Source organism: Halyomorpha halys, unplaced genomic scaffold, assembly GCF_000696795.3.
Source record: "Halyomorpha halys isolate HHAL.00 unplaced genomic scaffold, Hhal_1.1 Scaffold91.1, whole genome shotgun sequence".
Taxonomy (NCBI): domain Eukaryota; kingdom Metazoa; phylum Arthropoda; class Insecta; order Hemiptera; family Pentatomidae; genus Halyomorpha; species Halyomorpha halys.
The window spans coordinates 434104-461892 of NW_027110755.1; the positions used below are offsets into that span (position 1 = coordinate 434104).

General features: G+C 30.7%; 1 protein-coding gene and 1 non-coding gene across 2 annotated transcripts in view; both read right to left on the minus strand.

The window, feature by feature from the left end:
* Positions 1-4579: 4579 nt before the first annotated feature.
* The window catches only part of bnl (branchless), a 291419-nt gene continuing 268209 nt past the window's right edge, over positions 4580-27789 (minus strand). The window contains exon 3 of the mRNA XM_067048869.1: positions 4580-6783. Coding sequence (XP_066904970.1) covers positions 6295-6783 — 489 coding nt within the window. The 3' untranslated portion in view covers positions 4580-6294. The remainder of the gene's footprint in view (positions 6784-27789) is intronic.
* On the minus strand, positions 15237-15397 carry LOC112210958 (U12 minor spliceosomal RNA). The gene has a single exon (XR_002945388.1). It is a non-coding gene; the product is annotated as a U12 minor spliceosomal RNA (small nuclear RNA).

The following is a 27789-nucleotide window of genomic DNA, read 5'->3' on the forward strand; positions in this document are numbered from 1 at the left end:
ATCAATTATATTTCCACTACCGAAGACTTTATTCAATTCACGATATGGTCCTCAAGAGTATCCCTTAAAAATCTCGACGCCTGTTATAATTAAGCACATAGAATGCTTAGAAACTACTCTTATAGTAAGCTAGTAAGAGCTGACGAGTTCAACTAACTTACGTGCTGTTTCCTTGACAATTTTATTTCTGGCAAATAAGTTTTCAGTTGGTGTTAAATTATTGAATACAAATCTTTTGTATATTTCTATGCATTGTAGGAAATTTGGAGAGTGAAAATATAAATAAGTATAACATATTATTTTATAAATAAAATCAGAGGCTAAGAGACAAAATAAAGTATACAAACGTGAAACTTATGTAAATAAAATGGCCGTTGAGACAAATTTATAGTTGTTCTAATTCTTAAGAATGATGGAATTAGGACCTAACAACTAACTATTTTGGACGTTAACAGTTAATTTTTATTAGTGAAATAATAAAAATACGGAATATTTTTATCTGCATTGTTACGTGTTTCTCATTTTTATGGTATTTTCCACAAACATAATAGTCGTTGGTCGATTGGAAGGGAGTGGGGTTGGATTTTATATAAGTTCTATGATCATTAAACACGGTTTTGGGATTGTCGGTGAGGCCTAATATACATATATAGGTCGGATATAAAATATACTTTCACCCTTTCTAATAACCTTCGATATTTCACAAAAATCGATTATTTTGTGTAAAATATCCTATTGGTTTTCAATTAAGCCTTCGATACCATTAGACACTCCAATCCAAAGTTATTTTTTGATATATTTTTCCATGGGTTTTGTTCTGTCCAATCTATTTTGGAAAATCAAAAAAAAATAAATGCCTTTACCAAGATTTGTATACTTATTAAAGTCAATCCTTTCCCATTAGGAATTTCTATCATGATGACTAAACCTTAAGGATAAAATAATCAGTGAACTAACAAATTGACTTCCAACAAACCCATCTACTATACTGGCTTTTAGTAAAATTCATCTGATAACAGCTGATAGTTGCTTGCTTGGATTTTTTATCCGAAATCGTGTTGGTTAGATTAATGTTTCTCAGCATATTTAAATATTGAAGATAGATTAAAATATATGTACTGTAACAAGGGAAGAAGGGACTGTAAAATAATATATGATATTTACTCTTATAATTTAATAGCCGACGAAGATATCAGCAACTCTCATGAACGTTACCCCAGACGCCTCAAACAATGAATTTATCGTGAAAAGTACTCTACAGATTCTGGAACATCATATGTAGGGCATAGAGGATTAACATCCATGAAAAGGCTAAAAAGTGGGCGTAAACGTTGAAATTACCATGAAATCAAAAGTCAACACCCCACAGGATTCGTCCCGACAATGCTTTTAGTTACAAAAAGCGGAGGTTGTATTTTTTTCTTGTGAAGAAAATAACAAGTACCAAAATTAAATATCCTTAACCGTAAATTAAATAATAAACATATTTCTATTTAAAATTTTTTTAAAGTAAAAATATTTCAATGTTCAGAATGAAAGAGGGGGAGGAAAATAAATAAATTACATATTAAATAGGGCAATGAGAAACTGTGAAGTATTTATACAATTATGGGAGGAATAATGATTAAAGTGGTTAACCATAAGGTTCCAAGGTAGAGAGGTTGCGAAGTTGCTGCTGAGAAAATGAAACTATTTGTTGTGGAATTAAAAAATATCCTGCAGATGTGCAAGAAGAATGAAGTTATAAAGCTGTCTGAACAGTTAGGGATGATTTTTATAAATTTGAAAGAATATGCCTCAAATCATGATTGTCAAATGTATTTGGGAGAAGTAATGAACGTTCACAGTTGCAGACATACCACCTCAAATATCCATTCGTAAACGATCAGAAGGGCAGCGGTTCTAATGTCCTCCGATTACACTGCAGATAGTGGCGATGGATTGCGAATCGTTGGCGAATGTGACGTCACAAGATGCCTACGTGCCTCGCTTCCCGTCCGCACGGTCCGTGACCTTAGAAAGGAGAGCGTTGCGTCTGCTCGCCGTCTGACGTATCTGGGTCGTACCTTGCGCCGTCCAATTGCCATTTAATGTTCTATTATAATACAATGGTATTTCCAAAGTGTTCACAACAGAAAGAACCAGAGTTTTTTAAATAATTTTTCCCCAATAGAATATACAAAACATTAACTTAAAAGTTATGTAAGTGTCCGTAATGGAAAAAGTAAACGAAGAGTAGTCACTTATTGATTTTATTTCATCATTTACATTAACAATGGTAAACTGAAGATGACCTATCTAAATTTTGTTCAGTGTTCAGTTATCTTGACATGTGAAAGAAATGGGAAGGCCCAGACCACTTTTTAATTTGCCTTATTCCAAAATAAGGAATTTCATTATTAATTCATTAGCCCGATAGAGTTTTTCATTCGAAAATAATGGCAGAACCTTGTAAGAGCATTGGATATCTGCACCTTCCTGAGTACCTTTCACCAGCGAGATAGCAAGCGGTGGAGAATGAGCGTTCAATACATTAGCAGATCTACAGTCGTCATTCTCATTACTTACTGGATTGACTATTTAAAAGGCTAATAATAATTTCTTTTTCAATATATCAACTATCACCTATTTGGTTTGCGTCAGTAGGAAAATTGAATTACAATTTACAATATCCTACTTTACAATGCTAGTCAAGCATAGGTAATCAATATTTCAAATCCACGTGGGTTTGTACTAAATAGCAATTGAGCACAGATAAGTAATGCAATATCACATAGACTCAATACTCCAACTCCACTTTTATTACTTTATGTCTTTTTTGGGCCCTCGATTTATTAAGAAACAGTGAGTGTGCATGATGTTTCTGTTAGCAATTAATTTTAAAAAAGTACTAATTTAAATAGTAGACTAGCCCTACCTACTGTATCCACCCCTAAGACCCTATCTTGATTGAAATAATAATTTAGAAAATATTGATATCTAAAGGAAATACCTGATACCATTTACCAGACACAGAGGAGTACTCCGAAATGTCGGTTGCGTAATATATAAATTCGCAGACCCGGAAACGCTTCTCTATTGCTATATTTAAGAATTTACATATAAACTAATTGAACACTATTGAAACTTTGATATCAATTAATATATTTAGTTAAAATTGTACATAGATTATTATTTTATTTACAAATTGGATTAATGATTCAATTTTTCTTTATTATTTATATTTATTTTATTAATGTAAAAAAAAAAAATCACCCAAATAAATGAAAGTGAAAATTTTTTAATTTTTTTGAAAATAGTATTTTAGATTTTGAGACGACATTAAGAAAGAATATCATTTGCTTTTTCATAAAAAAAAATTTGTTGACCTACTAACTCTAAGTCACATTATGTTCATTCAATTTTGTGTAATTTTAATATCGTTTAATCGAATCAATAAGATATTTTTGTTAATCTTGGGAAGAAAATAAATCGAAACCTTCCCATGGCGACAGGAAACCTCCCCCCCCCCAAAAAAAAAGCGGAAATCAAAAGTTTACTGTGGACAAAGATTCGACCATTTCCTTATATATATAAAAGGAAATTTAGGAAATTAACTTAAAACGGGAATTGGAGACTTTAAGATAGTTAAATCGAGCAATATTTAGGAAGCGCCTGAAATTGAAGAAACGGCATGAATAAAAAATGATAAAAAAAATAAATAAATAAATTGTTGTTATTTTAATAAAAATTCTTGTGGAAAGTACGGATCAGTAAAATTTTATATTCTAAAATTGAACCTTTCCGATGTAGGGCTGTGGTGTAGAGTAAGAATTTATGCATGGATACATACACACTGTATTCCAAAATTATCCTGTTTTGAGTCAGAGAGAAAGAATATGATTAAAAATTATGTATTGTTGGAAAGAAATGGTTATTTACCAAATCTCAGTTCTGAATTCATCATCTGTATTACTTTTTGGCATAGTTAGCAGTTTCTTCTTTGATCACTCAGTGACCCAGATAGTATTGGGTAACTAATGCTTCCTTTGAAGCTTTTACAATTGTAGCTTTTTTGATTATTTTTTCAAATTTTCTTTTGTCTGTAGTTAAATAAATCTGCAGAATTATGTTTTTTTTTTAAATATCTGCAAATTGTTATTATATAACTTAAAAGAACCTAAGTAGTGAGATATGACATTCATCTCAAAAGAAAAAAAGCTAGTCAAAAATATATGTTTCTATTACAAAAGTTAATAATATTCATTGCAGGTGGTTGAAGTAATAATTCAAAAATGAATGAACTTATTATATTTTTTATAACATATTTAAAATAAAATCTACAATATAACAAACATGCCATACTTTTTCTAAAGTATTAAAGACATTATGGCTGTGAAATGGGTTCCATAAAGGGATGTTTATCACTGAATATCCAATACTCATATGTCAATGTTGTAAGTTTCTTTAACATTTAAATTTGTGCATTCAAACTCATTGTTTTTATTACCTTTCTGGTGTGTTTAGTATATTAATAAATTTATAAATAAATAAATAATGTATAAATAGGAAGGGGGATGAAAGAGAGGAAAAATAAAAATTACAAAGAGAATCATTTTATTCCATACGAAAATTTGTTTACTGAAACCTCAAATTCCAGCCTGTACATCATAATGTATGTACAAATATTTAGAGGTGCGTGTTATTTAAAAAAAAAAGTCTTATTACAGATTGTAAATCTAATACATTTTTGATAAAGTTGAGAATTAGGACCTTATGAAATATGGCGTGGTAACTGTCCCTGACTAACTGCTTATCACTTCATTAGTCTATGCTACGTGGCCCAGGTTATATCTAGCAATATATCCGGCCAGTAAAGATACATTATTTATTTAGAATACAACTTATTTCTCAAGGAAGAAATTATTTACAAAAGGGTTCTTACAACTTTTTTTTTTAGTTTAATTTTATTGTTATGTTACAATAAAGACATGCCAGCAGCAGAATGATGTTTTTTTCACCATAATACATACATCGCCTCATTTTTTTTATAATGAGGAAGTCTGTCTTTAACATTCTTCTTAGTTTTAATATTAATGTTCAACTAATCTAGATCCAGTCATGACAAATAAGGAAATAAACAGTGCGTGTTAACAACTACTTTAATACTCGGATTTCACAAATAATAAAAAACATTCTAAATTTATTTTACTACTGAATCTAGTTTATAGGTGAATAAGAACAATCATTCCAATTATTTTTTGGTAAAATCAATACAATATATTTTAAACAAAAAATAACTTCAATTCGCTATATGATCTAACAAAAATATAATAAACATTTAGTATTGTGTCACGCCAATCTAGACTTCTAAAAAGCATTAAATTATCAATCATGATTAGAAAATACATCAGAGGGTAAGTACATTTTTTATAATTTAAACAAATGTGAATAATTTAACAAAATTCGATTTCACAAAATATATATTTCCTGAATGAGAAACCTCTTTACTAAATATACATATGCCAAATAAAGTTAATTTTAGATACGAAACTGTACAAGAGATTGAACAACTAAAAATAAAATAAAATTAAAAAATCTTAAAATATTAGGGGAAAATACTTAAATTTAAACTTCAAAATTATACATTGAAAATACGTGCATACGCATTCAACTTTACGCATGTCTCACATTTCGTAGAGATGTGATAAGAGCCACTCGACTCTTAGCGATCATCTCTTTATTTACAAACAATAATAGAATCATAAAGGTAATATAATACTCTGCTGTCAATAATTTAATCAGAATTACAACATCTAAGCGATGCTTATCAGAGCATAGAGATATTGGAATTCTGTCAAAATAGATCGAAAAATAATTTGAAAATTGAAGAGACTGATTAATACAAGGTTGAAAATATTACAAAATACTATCCTACAACTCAACACATAAATATTTACATATAAGTTATCGTTGGCCAGGTCGGATGCCGGGCCTCTATGGCAGCATAATACAGATCTAACTCATCGTAAATAATTTCATGAAATCGATACTTAACAACTGAGAATCGATTAAGAAACAGTCGAGAAGACTACCCCCTGGTGCCTTCGGGCAGTGCCGGCCTCCCCAGTAGAATAAATACAATAGCCCCGTCGAGGAGAGCTTAGACAACACAATAATACAACAATGGCAGATCTCCTTACGGCAGGATCTGGGACTAGAGGAATCAACACTCGAACAAGTTCCATTGCAGCATCACTAAACCTATCGCCAGCCTAGCCACTAACCTACATCTTACGTCGCAACTATTTACAACTATTCGCTCGAGTCGGCCAGCGTGTGGTCCTCCTCGTCTTCCGTTGTCATGGTAACGTCCTCCTCTTCTTCTTCCCTCTCCAAGAACTCATCATCGTTCTCAGGAGCGCCGCGATGCTTGCGGTGCCTGATCCTGAGCCGTGACTTCCTTTTGCGGCAGATCTCTTCTTCTCGGCACCGCTTGCGCTTTCGACGCCGCGGTCTCCTCAGCCGCAACTTGCACCGCGGAGGACCGGTGTGGACTACCTTGGCCGCGGGAGCACATGTCGTATTCCTGCCCTGCCATTGGACGGGCTGGGTGAGGACTCGCGCGTAGGCTGACTGCTTCCCCAGGGCACCTCCTCGTGTTATCACCATCCTTCCCTGCCCCCGCTTGTTGAGCCCGAGGTAGAGTGTCCTTCGCGCATTAGAGTACTTGGCAGAGCTGTAGCTGTTGTAGTGGTTCTCCTCGATCATTTCGTTGAACACGCACTCCTCTGAGTATTCTTTCTGTAACAATAAAACAATGCATTATTTGCCACCTGTTCTATAAAATCATGTAAACATTTTTAGTCAATGAAATGTAAAATAAAAATAAATGTATTCAGGGATATAAAATAAATTACTTATTACTATTGAAAACAGTATCCTTCCTATTTCCTTGTTTTTTCATGTATTCGCAATACATATATTTGTAACAAGAGGTAGACATAAAGGGTGGAGATGATATAATTAAGATTGGCAGTATCGATAGAGAAGAGATAGGTATAGGGGCGGGAGGACAAAGGAGGAAATAAACTAAGCGATAACTATCTCCACTAGGTGTCCGCTGGGGGCGCTATGTAAACAATCCACAACAAAAACAGTGAGATCCTTGCTATCGGGCTCATCGGCCATTTCCAACTCTACATCGCTCCGTCGTCACCTACTGTGCTCCCGCTTTTTGTCATGGCACATTATGGACCTGCGCTAGACATCTTTCTACTACCAGCTGTCGTAAAACAACATGAAGGATATTGAAGTAAAAAATAAATATAAAAAAAGGAAAAGAATAATGTCGGTGAGGTATAAAATAAAACGAAAAGCCCCGATCGAGATAAACTTTTGTGCATCATCTGATAGAGAATCTCTTTTATGCAGCATCCCTATTGTATCTCTCTCAGTTTATGTTAAAGCCTAGCCATAGCTATACCTTTTTAATGAATATTTTTTTCCCCCGATAATAATAAAAAGATACATCCAACTTCAGTTGCATTTAAATATATATGATAATATTTGTACTGAATAGAAATTAAGTTTGAGGTAATAAGTTTTATTTTATTATATTGATCGCGACGATTAAGTATGAAAACCTTTGAACTACATTTTTTCAAAACTAAAATAAATTAATTAATAAAAAAATTATTATAAAAAAACTCAAAAGTTATATGATCAAGTTTGATCAACTCCGTCAATTGCTCAAATATAATAAACTTAACTTTATTTATATATTTATTATATTTGCTATATTACGGCATATTATATTAGTTATTTCCAATCATTTTCATTTTCACCCGTCACATGATTAAAAAAATATTTTTAAATATGCAACTCTTGAAAGCATTCGTAATAATTTTCTAACTGTTAAACATCATTTAAATAGATATTTTATCACAATTTTCAAAAATTTATATTACTGTTAAACTTATATAAGCAAAAAGAAAATTCACAATCATAGTTTGGTCAAAAATATAAATGTATGAACAATACCACAGAATTTTTTTTTCTGGTATTCGCCTTTTTTCTGGACTTTTTTTTTTTAAAAGTTTGATAGTCAAATTTTAATATTGCTATATCGATAAATCATAAAAACAAAAATGGGATGAAAATGTCTGTTTTTTTTTTTACTAAATATTAATACTTCGTTATTTTCCGACTGCCTCAATTTTGACATTTAATATATAATTTTTTTTCTAATCTTAAATTTTTACCTTCAAATATAGACAACACAGCTCATACGTATCTATATTACGTTTTTCGAAATGAAATATGTGCAGAAGCGGCTTTCGTAATGATCGTTTGATGCTAGGCCACGTACAACTTATGGCATTATTTATGGAATAATATGAAAATTAGTAAGTATAAATTAATTTTCTTTTCATTTTTAACCCGAGTCTAAGGCCGGCTCTGATTATGGTTACGATTCAACAGAAGAAAAAAAAAACGTGTAGAATAAAGACTTCGTACTAACGCAACAAACCTCTCAGATTTCATTTAAAAAAAGTAATTATTCTTTATTTTTGAAATTTTACAAAATCTTTTTAAAATATATAGTAACTTTGTGATTCATTAGAAAACATTCACTTAGTATTAATATAGAAAGGGGAATGGAAAAGTCTTTCATTGAATTTCCAGCGTAGTCTTAATGTAGTAGAGCTTTCCTTCAGAGACAGTCCGGCCTAATTTACGGATTTTGTAGTGGTGTGTCAGTTAGTAATGTTTGTAATAATAGGTTTAGGTGTCCAACAACTGATTCATGGAAATATTTTCATTGTTTTTTTATTATGTCAGTCAAGAATGGCATGTCTAGGTACTTGAGAAATGATTTGTTTGTGAAGTATGAGGTACAGTGTACTGAAGGACTTTTTAAATAAAATGAGTGGTTTGAAGGTATGATTTTTGGTAGGAACCCCACAGCTGTGTGACTGTAACACGTTGTCCATTGAGAGTCTCTAGTCATACAATATATATGAGAGTAAATATGTATTTAAAAATAGGAGACATCAAGGCTAAAACAAATTTTATTAAATCTTTATTTTATTAGGATTTTTGAACAGGTATGTTAACTGGGAACTCGAGAGGTTGTATCAACCGATTAACATACTTCTACACTGTCCTAAGGAAGTTAGGTAACAAAAGTTCAATTTTTTTTTTCCATTTCTATCAAATGCAATACAAAGCCTAAAGTAAATTGATATGAAATAAGTGAGCTCCTCCGGACCAAGAAGCAGGAGTGAAGATCAGGCAGTTTAAGGAAGAGCTCTAGATAAGTCAATTAATCGGCGGGGTGTGAAGCCATTACCAGGAGGAGGGCGGGCAGTACAAAGGCCACTTATGGTAATTACCCCAGGTTAGGATTTACATCCACAACGAGGGCACTTATCCCTACTAAATCATCCTAGTCACTGACCTAGAGCGGCTGATAATATCATTATCTCCTTTAGGTTTTGGTTTGGGGTGTCGTACTTTTTGTTTTGGCTGGGGAACAGTACCTTGGCATGAGATAGATCGGCTGCTGTAAATCACTCGTGGGATTGAGGAGAGTGTCCGGAACCATCAGTCTGCCAGTCCCGGGTCGCACCACAGCACACTAGGAAGATGGAAATATTCATCCATTTATTCTCTCCATGGACTTTGTCGTACTGAATCTAATGGTAAGTACGTTTTGTGGTAAGAAGAGTAGTGCGAAAAAGGCTTTTTTGTGTTTCGAAATTCCTATACGATGACCTAAACTTAGATAAACTGACCAAAAAAAAAAAGCATATAATTTTTGTTTAATTTTTATCGTACTCAAATTTTTGGGAGAGTTGTCCTTCTAATCCATACTGTACATTACTTTTCCTTTCATTTACACGTAAAACTAAAATATTTCATATAAGACTGACAAAACAGGAAACTACACGTCAATTCCGAATGTTGCAAACCCTTACTTCCAATCAATTACAAGAGATCTGGTGAGAGGTTATGGGAGTGATTTACATGACTATAACAAGGCCTACTTGGACTAGATGAGCTTCGGGGCTCCACTGAACCATCAAATTCCTCTCGTATCCAATCCTTACAATCCAAAATCCTCAACGCTTTTTACTTTATCAGTTAAATCATCTATAAAAACCATATTGTTCCATATCTGGACGGTCTAGTTTGAACCAGGTATCAATCATTCAACAATAAACTCCTTCATCACCCTAATCCTCTAGTTGTTAACGTTACTTCCTCTTCTATTCCTGATATTCCTCCGAGCTCCTGAAAAGAAGGAGGTTTCGAGACCTTTCTATGTTGAAATGTTATTTGAGTGAAAACAGTGGGTAGTTTCTATATTATGTCGTTTCACGATTCACATCACGTTTATCGTTGCATTTTAAATTTAAACATAGTTGTGAATTTCAAGAAATAAAGAAAAAACTTGGACCAATATTATTATTGAAACTAGTTTATTACCACTTTCAGTCATCATCCGAAGATGGGCTAATAAAATCGCCAGATTTGTTTTTAAAGTTTTTCCACTCTCAGAACAAAGTAGTGAAATGAGTTTTTGAAATAATAAAAAATACTCTATACCCATTTTTCAAAATTTTGTAGCTGGACAAAGATATGTAATACAAAATATTGACCTTTATGCAGTATTTAATGGTGTCCTGAGTTGGATTCCTTGAGTGGTTGTAAATGTTTGAATTTGTTAATGTCAATGCATGCTAAAATTTACAGAAAATTGTTAGGGCTCTAGAAGCTGTAAGAAGAAATAATGAATATAAAGGGTTTTGATTAAAAACCTTTATTTCATTTACAATTTCGTTGGAATCTAAGGGTTTTTGATTAATTATCTATAACGATTGGAGAAGTTTGTCGGGGGGTGCGGTCAGCAAAGAACAACATATATAAAAAAAAAAACATATTTATTTATTTTATGCCGACGTTTCGACCTGAGTTTCAGGTCTTCATCAGGGGTTGTGGCGTAGAAGATAGGCCTGCCACTCACGCTTTTAGGCCTACCTTCTACGCCATAACCCCTGATGAAGACCTGAAACTCAGGTCGAAACGTCGGCATAAAATAAATAAATATTTTTTTTTTATATATGTTGTTCTTTGCTGACCGCACCCCCCGACAAACTTCTCCAATCATTAATCTACGGTCAACTATCTACACCTCATTTAAACTTCACGTGTTTTTAAATAAAATTATTTTACATAATAACGGGTTTCGATTAAAAACGATCCATATATCCACTATTGAATATTCGCACCGTGACTAATTTGAGTGCGTTTTATGCGCTCAATATCTGTTTAATATTCCTCACTACTAGCTGCAGTATTTAATAGCCTATGTAATATCGTTACGCCTACTGTTATTTACGATCTGATGCTGGCGCTCAGTAAATATAAACCTAATGTTTATGTCTATGTATTAGTAGGTCAAGATAATTTATTGATCCTCGATTCATTGAAGTGGGTTCGCCTTTTAGCAAGGTTTAGTTAAGTTTATTCATGAAACAACTGTCTGACTTCAATCATCAATAAACTGTAAAGTTATCCTATTAACATTAGATGTTTAGTTTTAATTTGAGAATGGTACTGCGGATTATAAAAACCATTAATATTTCTATCCTTCCCAAGGAAAATGTCCGAGCTGGTTGATCGGTTGGCAGGGTTCTATAGTGCACTCACTAAGCCTCTGTACCTTCTACATACTTGTAGTTGTTACTGAGTTATTCAGGTTTTTTTTTTGTACAAACATATAATTATTATTAACACAATGATTTACCGTAAATTAAAAGATACCTCATCAACTATATACTATTTTATAATCATGAGAGATAGTTGACAGTTGATGACTTATCTTTTCCATTCTCTTCTTAATTTTCCTTACCCACGTTATTATGTTCACCATATATCATTATTGTTGTTTTCAATTTTTTTCTATTAATTTCTTTTGTTAAACTTTACTTATATTTTGCCTCTTTATCTAATATTATGATTGCATATTTCATTTGTTACCTATATTTTCATTCTCTCAATTTCTTTTTCTTTCCTTAATTTCAATTCTTAAATTATTAAAACACTAAAATATTCATATTTCTTTGCATTATATAACTTCATTTTCTTAATTATGTTATTTTACCTACTTATTCAATTACCTATGTATACATTTTATTTTCCACTTCTCTCATAACTTTATTTTATTAATTTCATTCTGTACAATTATTTACTTTATGTTATTCTGTTTATATTTTCTTTTTTATTTTCTGTATTCATTGGTTGTTATCTTGTTCTATGGCAAGATTAAATAAGTTACTTCAACTTAGTTGTGTTTTATTTTGACCGCACCCCCAACCATCTTCTCCTCGTATAAGTCATCCACGGTCAACTATCTCTCATGGTTATGAAAGAGTATATAGTTGATGAGGTATATTTTAATATACTGTAAATCATTATGTTAATGTTAATTATATGTTTATAAAAAAAAAACACCCGAATAACTCAGTAACAACTACAAGTATGTAGAAGGTACAGAGGCTTAGTGAGTGCACTATAGAACCCTGCCAACCGATCCCACCAGCTGTCAAGATTATTATTAGGAAGTTGCAATTAGTAGGGCCGGGTTGATGCACTTTGCTTCCTTCGGTTTTATATATATATACAAATGTAAAGTATATAAATACTTAAGTGAAATCCTTTCTCGATTTTCAGTATTTTGTTATTGAAGCTGAATATAGTCTGAAAAAGAATATAGTCTAAAAATAAATTTAATAAAAGACAATAAGATTTTTTTGTTATTAATTTTATATTTGTGATACTACAATATAGCCTGAACCAGTTACAGCACCACCTTAAAATAAGCAATTGAGAACAAAAGTGGTGTAAGTCATTCTGTTCATATCCAAATTAATTTTAATAAAAAAAAAAAAAAGTTAAATAATTACTGAATATGTTAATTTTAAATAGTTGGATCTATTTCTGACTCTCTATGTTTTATAAAGAAAGCTGTCATTTCATATTAAAAAAGTTTGTAGAACTTCCTCCAAGGTTTTGAATATCTCAAAAATCCAGATTTGTCTTATATCAATTTTAAGTTCAACAATTTTTTCCTCGTGCATTTTTTGTTTATATCCTAATTAAACAAATTAATCGTAAACAAAATTACAAAAAAATGTTGAATCTTGTTGCTTACACACTAAAAGAAATTTGGCGTGAAAGTGGACGCCAGCACAGGCGGGAGTCTACTCAAGGCAAAGCATTGCCCCAGACACGGCTATATCCAGACCCTAACTGTTTTTGTTCCTGTTAAATGTTACTTGCCTATTATTTGGCACATGTCCGTGTTTATTTTTATCCACCCGGTCTATTTTAAATAGTTTAGAAATTTATCTTTGGAACCTTTATCTTAATCCTGTACAAACAAGAAGGTTGCGGAAAAATCGTATTCTTTTTATATATATATATATGTATCGGTTCCTTATAAAGTAGTTTTTAAGAAAAAATTTATAAAGGGTCTTTTTTCCAGGAAAAAACTTTATTATTCCCAAATTGATCCTGGAGATGAAAAATAAACATTATCATAGATTCATCATATATGTTGTGTTCCAATAATTTATAGATAGGCATGTTACAATGAAAAATTAAACAGACCGAAAATATAGCTACTTAGTGGCATATTTGACAAAGAAGGTTATGTTTTATCTAAAAATGGACGTGTTCCAAAGATATTACTGTAGATAGCGGGTTTTTTCTCTACTCTGGTACCTGTGTAGGCTAACTCAAAGTTGCAATTAGTGTAGTTCCAAACTAACCATAGACTATGGTACAATCTATAGTATACGTCAAATATGAAATAAAATATTTTTTTTATATTTAAATATATTTGTTTTTTACAATATATCAGATGTGCAACTGTGAAAGTAAACCAGCGTTAATGTATGAAATAGTATTATTTAATTAGAAAATTAATTGAATAACTCATATTTTCTAGCGAATGGTTCTTATTAGCTCCAATAAACATATTCAGAAAAAATGAATAAGAATAGAGAAAAATTTCGCTCTGATCATTTACTAATAGGTATAATTATTTGCGTGTATCAAGCGAACAGAACAGGATAGAGCGAGCTAATGCCACGATGTAAAAAATATTAAAACTAATAGTCTAAATAAATTTATAGTTTAGACGGGACAGCTAAAATTTCGTTTTTTTTCCCATTTTTTATTTCATTTTAGCGCTGTGTTGTTTATGGTATATAATTACGAGCAATAATTTGTTCGTAAATCTGAGGACTGTCTGTCTCTTTACCAGTTGGTCGCTCCAATCTCACTTCACAAATCCTCCTCACGCCACGATCTCTACTAGCAGCCGACTCATAAACAATTTATACCCTTCGTGTGGCCCAAAGGCCTAATAGTTTAGCATAAATAGCATAGCCTATTTTCAAAATAAATAGCTGTTCTATTTTATAATGTGTTCTAAATTAATTATCCTGCCACGTAATTAATTATTATGAGCACAACAAAGTATCTCGGGCCTAGAAGGCCATTATTTATCAAGAAAAAAGAAACTTGTGTGTGCATCACACTTCAACTTCTGCTTACTACCTTGAGATGAAATAGTCGTTGTAAATTTCGAAAAAAGCTCTTTATTTATTATTCAGAATAACAATCCTCTAATTATAAATTTCATATAGGCAATTTAAATTAAAACATGACAAATGTAATCACGACCATGGAAGAACAATAATATTATAATATTGTTTCAGTTTATATTCAACCATTATTTATTACTATTAACAAAGAGAAATGTTAAATTTTTCCAAATAGATAAAATTAAAGGCACTTAAATATTTTGTTTACAAATTAGTTATTTTTCTATTGCCAAGAGAATCGTATTTAAGGTTTACTTGAGGTGTAGAAAACAATTAGAAACCTTTTCACTGCCTAGATTACAACTGTCCAAAAGATAACAAAACTGTGTACTATAGAAGGAGAATGGAAAAGTTCATTTTTTCCAATATCCCAGTCTGTTTTAGGTCCGTAGTTAACTATCGAATTATTTTATAGTCCATTTTTATATTACTAATTTTTTTAATTTTGTTATGTTATATACATATTTACAAATACACAAATGATAACGAAATAAGAAATAGAAGAGATGTTATAATAATAATAATTATAAATAAATACAAAACATAAAGTTAAAGTGAAATACAACTAATAACAATGAGAGATCGTCGATTACTAAATAGAAACAAAATTAAAGATGTAGACAAGGGCTCTAGGGGACGACCTGTGCCTCTTCAAAAATTAGTTAGCATTAAATTGATGTGCTTGAACCAAGCGTCACCAAGGCTCTATATTTTCCTTACTCATTAGTTTAAGGCACGGGCGTTGATGACCAGGCTGTTTAACGCCCTTTCAAAACTAACAAAACAACAAAATTAAAGATACTTAAGAGGAAGTCTTTTTGAAAATTCGGCACTTGGGCCCAGCCCATTCATACAATATCAATGAAAATGAGACCTAGCTGATATTAAAGATCACTCGATTGTTCATTGGGATGTAATTTTTGAGAATATCGAAAACAAATTGAAAAATCGATGTTATAAATCAGGTCTTTCGGCCATTAGATTTTATCGAAATAGTTGCTCAACATTCTATGCTTATAAGCTCTTTAAAAATGAAATTTCAGTTTGCTACGACTTTCCCTTTTTTGAACAAGGCTGTTTTTGTCAGTGATTTTCTGGAGGTCTCAGGTGAATTTTCTAAACAAGATCTGATTCATCATTCAATATTCTCTTCATGATTATGAATCTAATTTTTAGTTAACAAGTTTAAATTTTTAAAAGTAAACGACTTTTCTCTTTCCAGATGGTATTTTACCTCCCAAATCGTACGAAAACTATCAATTATATCAATCCAAATAAATAAAAAAGTTATATCAATATAAAATTAGTTTTACTCTATAATATCTTTTCAATAATGACAGAAGAAAAAAAGTAAGAAGGTTGGAAATAATAATTTCCTTCCTTTTCTTACTTCCTTCCCCCTCTTCCTTCCCTGTTAATATTCGATACAGATTACCATCAGCCGTTGGTGACCTGATAAATCGAGAAAGGGACAGGCTACAACCTTCGCGTGGAATGAATCGATAAATCTTACTAACTGTCCTTTAAGTGACGTGGGAACGTTGCGTAGGAGCCAGTTGAAATTTAGTAAACGACGATATATGAAACGAATTGGTGATTTGTGAACATTATGAAAACTTGTTCGACATCTACAATATTTGACAGATATTTAAAATGGGAAATAACTTTTGTAATGCATACTTCATATTTTGTGTGACGATTTCAAACGGATTATAGTTTAGTCTGCATATTCCAAGCTAAAAAAGCGCTTCATCAATAATATAAAAATGTTCTCGCAAATGATGATTTTTTAATGAAATACAACAAACATTTATCTAAACCCAGCAAGACCTCAAAAGGCAATTGATTCATAAAACTTTGTTCACAACATCTTTGTAAGTAAAATATCATGTGAGGATTACATGTAAAACCGAGTACCGTACTCTACATGTTCACTCCTCTTAACTTCTAAATTTTTTAGTATTTTGAATTGTTTTTTTTGGTCATTACGGTCCCTACACTGTTCCCTACACCGTCAATTAGACCGAAACTAAAACCAAAGATAAAAATTCAGATTGACCGCATAAGGGCAACACTGATAGATAACCGAGTAAAATTCTTACTGTTCGATATCGCATATGAAAGTTAGCGTTTGACAGACTAATAGTGTTGAGATCCTCGTGCTTCGAAATAGTTACAAGAGTCTAGCTTTTGAGTGTCATTTCGACTGAACATGTGAGGATCCCTATAAACTTTGCAGGGTAGTCTCTCTTTTGAGAGTAAGGGTTATTTCCTAACCTACTCTAATCCTTCTACAGCGCACTTCACTCTAGAATTTCTGTTTTTAGTACTTATTTATTTTTGGAATCGAATAACATTTTCAAACGAATTCATGTCAGGAATTTTCGGATCCGACGCATACAAAAGGCGTAAATCTCCAAGAATTTCAAACATCTGTTTACAGTTGTAGCACTTTGTACAATTCAATTCTACAGAAAAATCCATCGACCAGCCGATGAGACTGAAATTCTGCAATCATGAAGATGTCTCAATAAATGACATGAACGGGTCAAATTTTTTTTATTTTGATGTTCAAACGTTAAAATTTTCGATACTGAGGGCATAATTTGGTTTCATCTGCTGCATGAATGTGAAGATTCCAAGCATTCGGTAGCATGGAAGCAAAAATACCAAAATACGGTACAAAAATAATACATGAGTAGTAGACGACTATTGAGTTAATATTGGAGAAACAATATGGACATGTGGACCGCTATTAAGGCCAAAAGTGAAAAACTCTTTGGTATTTCTAAACTATCTAAGGAGATGAAATGTTAATCCGTCCACACCTTCATATATATATGTTTAAGGAATTAATAAACCAGGGTGCAAAAGATACAAAATTAAATTATACTACTAGATTAATAAATATATTATATTATAGTAAACGCTACATAAAATTTATCAAAGAGAAAAAATTTACACTAGATCATCAAATTAGAGCAGAATTGGGCGAGCCTTATTCCATATATAACCTTATCTAGGAAAAGCATACACATACTTGCGTAATAGAAAGTAGTAGAGGAAATACGAAATATAAATCAACACGGAACCTAATTGGTTCAATAACCGGAAATCATCAATATTGGATAAATGGTTCGATCGATTATTACCGAACCAAATTTTGATAACAGAGAGAGATACGGAACCAAATGAGTTCCCCGGTCCTTGCATCTACGTGGACCTGTCCCGACAGAGATAACTCCGGTTTAAGACTTTTAGTTCAAAATAAAGGTACTATAAACTGCACAACTAATTATAATCCCCATTAAAATACTACAATCTTTCCCTATCAATTACTGGACGAGGAATGGTACCGATCGTACGCAACCCTACATTCTCGTAGCCAATATAGCTAAGATAGTTCTAAATGTGAACAGTCTTATGTCATTTCAATGTGCATTAACATTCCTTCCTCTTAGTTTTAATTAGAATTAAATTACATTGTGGTTTCGGTACCATTTTAGTTAAACCTCCGCCATTATTCTCCTCAATCTTCCATTTCGGATCCCACAAACCGAAATGTAATTTCGTCTTAAATCCTCTTAAGTAAGAGCATCTCATTTGCACTTATGCCTCTTACACGTTTGTAAGGATGATTCACATTTCTCATCCGTGAAATTCAAGAAATATCGATGGGCACATCTCTCTCTGGCTTATTTAATCCTTCTACAAACGCGATAGCTGATATCAACAATAAACTCTATACAGATGTAGTCGTCTCACCGTAAGACACTTTTTTTAAAAACGAAGAGTTTTAAACAGGCCTTCATTCAACATCTTAAAAATAATTTTCTCATTATTTACAAAGGAGAATAAATAAATATATCGATTTTATAGTAATCCAAATATAATTGTAAAAAATAATATAATTAAGCTCTAACGACTGAATGAAAGATATGGTTTAAAACTTTCTAAACAATATGGCAAGAAACTGATGTGAAGTGTTTAACAAAACGTCTTAAAAATGCATCGGCCGGAAGGCGTTTATGTACACAGATAGAAAAGGTTCAAGTTGTAAAATAATAAAAATATGATAGAAAATAAACGGAATTTTGTGTATATAAAAATTAGGAGACCATATTTTTGGGATTACCCTCGTTTCAGTAGCCTACGGAAATAAATAAAATCAGTAAAAGTTGGTAGGCTCGGAATTCGACCGCAATGGAAGGAAAATGTCATAATTTATCTAAACAGAGCCGATAAAATACAGTATCGACGTTAAAGGATATATTAATATAAGGTGGCCCATATGTGTATATATTTATACTCAATGGTTTAAGCGTATTATTTAGTGGGCCGGCCATCTCGCCCACGCACGGCTTTAGCAGAAAACAAAAAGTTTCAGCGAGGGGATCTGACGTTAATGCTTCCTTCGATAATAACATTAGTTCCGACGCCAGGCCCAATGGTGAATAATTTATTTAAATCCAAGATATACTCATGTAACATTCTTTTACATTTTGTAGGTAAAAAAAAAATCTTCGTAATATAAATGTAAATTTTCGTAAGCCCACATTTTCGGATATGTATTCATATAAGATATTGATTTGTCAGGCCGATATCATAATTTGAGAAATTTTATATTTACTCTACAGGGTGTTCAGGTTTAAGGGTACGAATTGAAAATATGAATTATGGACCTCAAAACAAGAAAAAAAATCACATGAAGGCACGAGGGAAAGCCGCAAATTAGGAATATTTTTGTTCTTACTGTCGTTTTGTGTTGATGACGCATGCTATATTTATTTTTTTATTATGTCTATGCAAGTTTATGTATTTTTATATTTTGTATAAGAGTATTTTTATGTTTTGGATATTTTGTATTTATCTTTAATTATGTTTTAGACACGTATTCAAGAACTCAAGCATATATTTTAATTAAATGCTTCAAAATAGGCTCTTCTAAGACTATTTATTTTATTTTCTTATTTTGTTCCTTTTGTTTTTATAACTTTTATTATATTCCATAATGTACAAAAACATTAATCATATTTAAGTGTAAATTTTACATTAAATACATACAGTATGCAGAGTATGTACAATTTTTTTTAAAAATTAACTTTCGAACAGGATTACTATGCAAAGGAAGAATAAAACAAAATATATAAGGTAGTAATAACAAATTTATACACAATATAAATTCTCATAGAAGTAAGGTAAGTGTACATTGTTTTAATAATAATAAAAATGGGTCACTTATAAAAGAAATTCGAACCTGGCCTTTGGGACTTGACGAATTAATTAAGTTAAAAGAAGAAAATAAGTGATGCTTTTAGCATACAGGGCGCCCCCTGGAAGGCAAAGAGGTTACAGCAATGCCTGAGTAAATCTAAGCATGAAGTAAAGGCAGATAAATATTCATTAAATAAACCGAGAGACCTCCAAGGAGCTAATTAATGCCTCAGTAGGCAAACAAACTAAAAGGTATCGAAAACCTTTTGGACTTATTTTATTTTACTTTTTGTTTCCTACGACATTCTATCTCTCAATCCTTTCACTTTTTAAATATTTCAATTTCGTTTCTTTTCCGGCCCCTTAATTAATTATTATCCCTTTCAAGGTAGCTACTAATTCATTAGTGTCTCTCCCCGGATTCTTCGTGTTTGCTTCAAGAACTCACTCGCCACTGTTCCAGTTTAGCGAAAGATTTAGGTTTTAAAAACACTCATTCAACTGAGGTGTTAATTATAATTTAATTATCATCAGGTATAATCTGTTTTACCATTAGTCATTATAATAAGTGTATATGGTAGTGATTTGGTGGATAATTTTAAAATAAGAAGATTTAGATATTTATGATTTTAAATTTAAAAAAATAGGTTTTTGACTTATAATTAATGACCTGGGCAGAATAGCCTGCAAAACAAATTTTAAATTTTAATGTGAGGAAGAATTTATAATTGAAGATGTCCTTGAGGATGGCTGAAATGGCCGATACGTTGGACTGTTGAAATAAAAAGTGTTGATACTAATAAGGATACAATTTTTGATTTATTTAATAAATTAATCATTATTTCATTAGTTATAGTAGACATGGAGTACCACGTTAACAAAGTGGGTAGTTTCATTTAAAAAATATTTGAATATCCTATTTTTTCATTTTTATTTCTCGTACAAGATTTTTATAATTTAAAAATAAAGATGATTTACACAAGAAAGATTATGATAATTTATTTTAATACATTTAATTTTTTTATCTTAACAATTTTAATCGTACTAATTAAAATAAATTAAATGCAATATATATATGGCATATACAGCACCCAGTGTGTATCCGAAAGTTCAACCCCTATATTATTAAACTAGGAGGTCACTCATCCAACTCCTTTTCAGCCTTGACCGATTCAAATCGGGAATATCAATTGCTGCTGTCTGTTGTACAAATTTAATGAGATAAGATTGTTATGTGATTTGTCTTGAGACCCTCTGTAATTCATAGGAATGTAGTATATAATAATTGGAATGCGGAGGTAGGTGCGAATCTTTCAACACTTGAATGTATATTTTTGTATAATAATATTTATCTAATCATGAAAATAGGTTCAATAAAGTGATCTATGATGATTAATTATTTTATAATTTAATGTTTATAATGATTTTAGTATAATATAAGTTTCATAACTAATCTTTAACTTTTTTAAATTGATATTAATTTTTTTAAATTTTCATATTATATAAGTATATCTATTTTTTATAATCAATTACTATCGCTCAGTCAGATAGTTAAAATAAGCGATTTAAAAAAGGATAATTTTAATTTTAAATGTTTTTAACTGAATATTTAATAGTTATAACAGATTTCGCTTCAGGGATAACTAAGTTATACAACGATGTCTAGGGCACTATGATAAAATTGAGGTAATATTTTTAAGAATCACTAAAAAAGAATTCGAATTTAATAAAAATTTAAACAACCATAGTGAAAGGCAATGATATTACAGAAATGAGAGCTAGAGTTAATCCTTTTCAAATTAACCAATTTAAGTTTAGAACAACAGATCAAATTCGAACAAACAACAAACTTTAAGAAAAAAGCGAATGGGATTTAATAAATATATATATAAACAAACAGGATATTTTAATCAAATCATTATTAGCCCACTCTTACACATTATTATAGATAAAATTAAAGAATTATCAACACTAAAATCATTTTGAACAGCATTAAAACGGGTTTCAAATCACTTTGAAAAGCATTGTGGGTACTTTGTAAAAATTACGAATTCAATATCTATTACGAAAGCATATTTTGTACTTAAACACGTCTGAAAAATTCTTTCCGGAAGAAAAATCTAGGTGTTTATATTTTAAAGAACTTTATTAAATTCTAATTTTATTTCAGGAAGTTAAATAAATTAATATCACATGATGACTGTTCAGATAAAAACGTGAACATCTGAAAATAAAAATTTTTAGAAATCACTCTTTTATGGACAAATAGACAAAATACACGTGCTTGTAAAAACACTCTTTTCAATCTCACTCGAGTCAAAATTTCCGATGTCTGAGAAAATCCAAGAGGAACCTCTTTTCATCAACTTTGTGGTTTTTCCAATGTTTATTCATCATTGGTGAAGTTTTTGCATTCTTCGAATAGGTACTCAGACTGACATAAGTTCACATTGGTTCCAATAAAAAATATATATATATTTTTTTAATTTAGTCGCAAATATAAAACAAATAACCTAAACCATATTTTTATACGTCGATAATTGCCAAGCCGATCTTTTTACGTTCTCGATTTCTATTTGCTTAGAACATTGTCATACTAAGAATATATAATATATATTTTAAGATAAATCAAACAATTATGACTTTCAAATAGTTACAGCTAAAAAAATGCTTTTTCACCTAATGATATTAAGGATATAAATAATAAAACATTTGAAATCTGGACTATTCCATGATATTTTGATATCTGACTTTTAAAAAAAGGATTAAACAATACTAGTATATTTGGTTATCCGAATGTGTGATATCTTGAAACCAGAGAATTCCGATATCCGGATTCGATTGTCACGCCTAGAATTTGAGATAGACAACCGGTTGACCTTAACGACGAACGGCGCCTGATGTAGACGGGGCCCGCACGACACATCTATTCCAAGTATAAATATGAGATTGCTGTAATATACAGATGTCTTGGATTTATCGAAGTCAACAAAATACCCCCGATTTAGTAACTAATAAATATTAGTAATTTATTTTTTTCACAAAAAAATATTTAACTAATAAATTTAGCAATTTATGCGACAATTTTCATAATTTTATGTGAAATATATAAGTCCTAAAATAAGGGAATGAAGAGCGTTTTTCAGGATGAATTCAAGGGTCTTGTAAAAAGTATATTAACAATGATGTTTGTCATGAATCAAAATATTTAGTAAAATAAAATTGATATAAGCTTGATGAATATAGACTCCTATCAACGGCTTTAACAAATAAATTGCAAAACTAGCACTGAACCAAATGGTTTAAATTAATTAAAATTCTAATCTCGCTTTGTAAATTAAATCAAAATTGATTGTTCAGGGGTAAAGTGTTATATTATTTAACAATTTTAACATTAACTTGAAAGAACCTTGTTTTTTGAAAAATTGTGTTTTTAAAGATTATTAAATAAGATTGAGATTTCTACAGTATCGTGCTAAATCACAGCACGTTGATAAATATTCCATAAAATTAAATCATCGATTTTACCAACTAATTTCAGTGCATTTATAAGATTTCAGTGTACTTATAAGAAGAAAAACCGATAAACTAGAAAATTTACTATTTTTTACTTTTACGTAATCACGCAAAAATTAGGAGCAATACTATACCAGCGATAGTTTCAAAGTAATGTGCTAAAGTTTATATATTTATACTTGCCTAAAGAAATTCCTCCTTTCCCCTCAGATTAGAGAGATTTCACTCTATCAAAGTTGTCTATTCTTGAAAAATGTACTTTAATGCACTGGGTCTGGGTCGTTTCATTTCAAACGTAAATTTTCACAGGAAAGGTTATATGGTAAAACAACTTTATAAAATAATAACAATTTTATTCCAAGTTTTTAACCTTATTTTCTATACATTTTTCCAAACGTGTTATCAACGTTTTAATCTCAGAACTGAAAAAAATCAGGGTTTTGTGAAGAAATGAAGTCAGAAAATGCGTTTTTGAACCGATAATCATTTTTTAAAATGTAACATTTAAGCAAGTTGTCCAGATTTTTGAACAGATGGAAATCTGTTGGAGATAAGTCTGGTGAATAAGGAGTGTGTGTCGTTTAAGAGTCCGATAAAACAATGCACGCATTATGTCAAAATCACTGCAGAACAATGTGGATGTGATGGTTTTACATCTGGGAAGAAAGGAAGAATAAATTATTCCAGTCATTGACCACCACACAGAAACCAATAATTTTTTTGGATCAAATTTGGTTTTGACATGTGTACCTTTCGCCGAAATTTACCCACTAACATGACCGATACCCGTTGTCAAATACAATCTTTTTTTTTCTTGAAGAAGTTTGTCGGGGGTGCGGTCAGCAAAGAACAACATAAATAAACAAAACCATATTTATTTATTTTATGCCAACATAAATAAACAAAACCATATTTATTTATTTTATGCCCCGAAATGCCGTTCTTTGCTGACCGCACCCCCCGACAAACTTCTTCAAGCATTAATCTACGGTCAACTATCTACACCTCATTAACAATCTTTTTTTAATCACACATGATTATCTTTTCGAGAAAAGACTAATTTTTTTTTCCTAGCAAGCAGTGAAAACGAATGTCCCATAACGCTTCAGCTCTTGTCGCTCATTAAGTTCTTGAGGTACCCATTGATCACATAAGTTTTTTATTTTGCCAATGGTCTTTTATTGTCGATACAGTTGTATTCACAAGTCCTTCCACTGTTTGGTAAGGGTTTTCTTCATCGCCGTCAATTGCAAATTGAAGTCATCCTCTGTGTTATCTACGTCACCAGCCAAACTTTTTCAAAACACCGACGAATAGTTCGTTACAACACTCTTCCCTGAACGCCGTAGTAATGTTTCTTGCAGGTAGGGCAGCCAAATATTCAAGTTTATACTCATAAAATTACTCGAAAATCACCTGTTTAAATGACCGTATTTGATGGCATACTAAACATTGTGCAATCAATTTGAATAATTGTTAATATTATCAGAAAAGATAGGATTAATAACGGCTCATTATAATCTGCGAACATAAATATATTAAACAAGAAAAATCTACAAATCCCACTTTGAATTTCTTAAATATTAAGAACATACATTTCATATCAATTAACTCGGTATTTATAAGACACAGAGCAGTATCGCTGAGAGGGGAAGGACTGTTAGAAGGAAGTTTGAAGACACCAATGGCAAGCTCTGTTACTACAGTATGTATACATTACGTACGGAAACGTTGCCAATAATCTACTAAGATTATATTCTCTTCATTTTTGTTTCCACTCGATGGATATTCCTATTTAGAATTATTATTATAATTAATATCGAGTTTATTTATTTTTTGGATTTTTTCAAATGCTACCTCGGTGTTAAATGCTCTGTTATTTAGTTATTATTATTTATTGTTTTAAGTGGGTGCCAAAGAGGAAAAGGGTTTACAAAATGTACTTTAGTAAAAAAGAAAAGAAAACCTTTGGGAGAGCTCCTAATCGAGTATTTCAAGAATAGGTTGTAGCTAAAATATGCAGTTATTTTAAAAATGTACTGTGACATCGTGATCGCAGCATCGGAAAATATTATGAATTCAAATTTTACTTTAAAGGATAATTTACACAACTTAATTATCTTTGATAAAATTGATAATTATCCCGGTACAAGTTGTGCAATAATTAAAACACTAGAGACCTCTATTTTGCAAATTCCACTCATCGGACTTTGTATTTCTTTTAATTGAACTGTAGTTCTTATTTCAAACATTTATTCTTCTGATAATTAATTTAATAAATACGTTCGATATTAAAAAATCATAATGAAGAGAGCAGGAATAATTTGTCATTTACTTAAATTAATGATCTTCTACTAGAAGGGTTTCTAGAAATTAATATGAAATTAGAGAATGAACACAATCTTTCTTATTTAAATATATTATTTTATTTCACAGATAAAGACGTTTCGGGGTTATTCCCCATCTTCAGCTTGCTAGAAAACATATTCAACAATTTATAGAATATGAACATGATAATTTGAAGTTGGGCTTGTATAATAATAATAAATTGGGAAGTTTTCTTGATAATATGAAATACAAGATTGACTGTAAAGATAAATTAAATGTTGTTTATAAAGTTAATTGCCAGAATTGTGAAGGTTTAGACATTGGGGAAACATCTAAAAAATTGAAAACAAAAAGAATTGATCAACATAAGATTAATTGTAAAAATATAAAAAACATCAATATTACAGCACTGGCACAATATAGTGTCAAATATACACATCAATTTGATTTCAATAATCCAGAAATATTAGATATAGTTAAGCATGGTAAAAATAGAAAAATAATAGAAGCAGTACATATTACTAAAAACATAGACAAAGCAATTCATTTTAAAACATACACTAAGACTTTATGCACTTATTATATAGACAATATAAATAAAGTAAAACTTTAGTTTTGTGTATTGTCTATTCTTTTTGTTTGAATATATTTTAAGAGAGTTTTTTTTAATTATTTTTTTTTTTTTTTCTTCTTTTATTTTTTTTATTCTTTTTATTTTAGTATGTATGAGATCATTCATCACTATTACCAATTGCCCACAACTGTGTGGCAGATATCTATCAATAAATAAATCTATCAATTAAAAAAAAAAAAAGGTGTTGTGTATTATTTATAGATTTTAGATTTATTTAATCTTTGTTGTTTGTTATTATATAAAAATTGTTTTCAATAAATTGTTAAATTTAGTTAGATTGTTCATTTTTGTAGTAATAGAGGTAAGAGTTTATTCTTATAGTCTATTTGGTTGATATAATGAAAGATAACCTTCAGGAAGATGATTATTCTCCCTGATTAAAAATGTATAAAAGTTGATTTTATAAAAAGTTTTTTAATTATTGATAATAATATGTGTAATATTAGCATGAAATGACCAATAAGGAGTTAATTATATATTATATATAAAAAAGTTAATCAAATAAATAGTTTATGAATAGTTTAATAAATAATGTGATATAGTGGTAATGTTGTATTCATATTTTAAATTTTGCTGAATTTGTTTTCTAGCAACCTGAAGATGGTAGATAACTCCGAAACGTCGTTTTCTGTGAAATAAATTAATATATTTAAATAAGGAAGATTGAATTCATTCACTAATTTCATATTCATTGTGTCATTTACGTATCATGTCATATTGCATAGAAATGTTTGAAGTGAATACGGTCATCAATCCCATCTCTTAGCGAGTAATTAAGAAAAATAATATTAAGTACCAGAAGACTTGTGATAGATATTTACAGAGATGGACATCGTCACCTTTCCAATATTTTCTTTCAACTGTACAAAGATAATGCAAATATTATGTCGAAGTTGAATAAACAAAAAAAACTGAATTCCAAGTTCCTAGTCCCAGAAAATTGAAGTCCTAAACATACAGAACAATTTACCTAAGGTATTATGATTTTCAAATTTCTTAAAGAATAAAAAATAATTTACATTAATACAGTCATTAAAACATCTATGATTAAATAAGTTCTCTAATCACAGGTTTAAAACAAAGATAAGCTGAGGAAATATTTACTCATCGGAATGTGAATAAGCTGGCAAAGTATGCGAAATACGTGAGCTAACATCATGATGTAAACTGTTAGTATATGCTATAAAACTATTTTCAGGTTAAGAGTGTTGCATCCAGATGTTAAATAATAGATGTTGATAATAGTTGAAAAAAAGATAAAGCAGGTAAACTGAATCAGAGTAGTTTAACAGATGGTTTACGTGTGGCCTTGCACGAGTTAGCCGACGTCAGGAATGTGGCGAAACAGTTTACATTTCTACTAATTACTACGTTATGTGCAATGGAGTTCCCGAACTGCGTCAGAATAATTATAATTATATTATAAATATCTCTAAG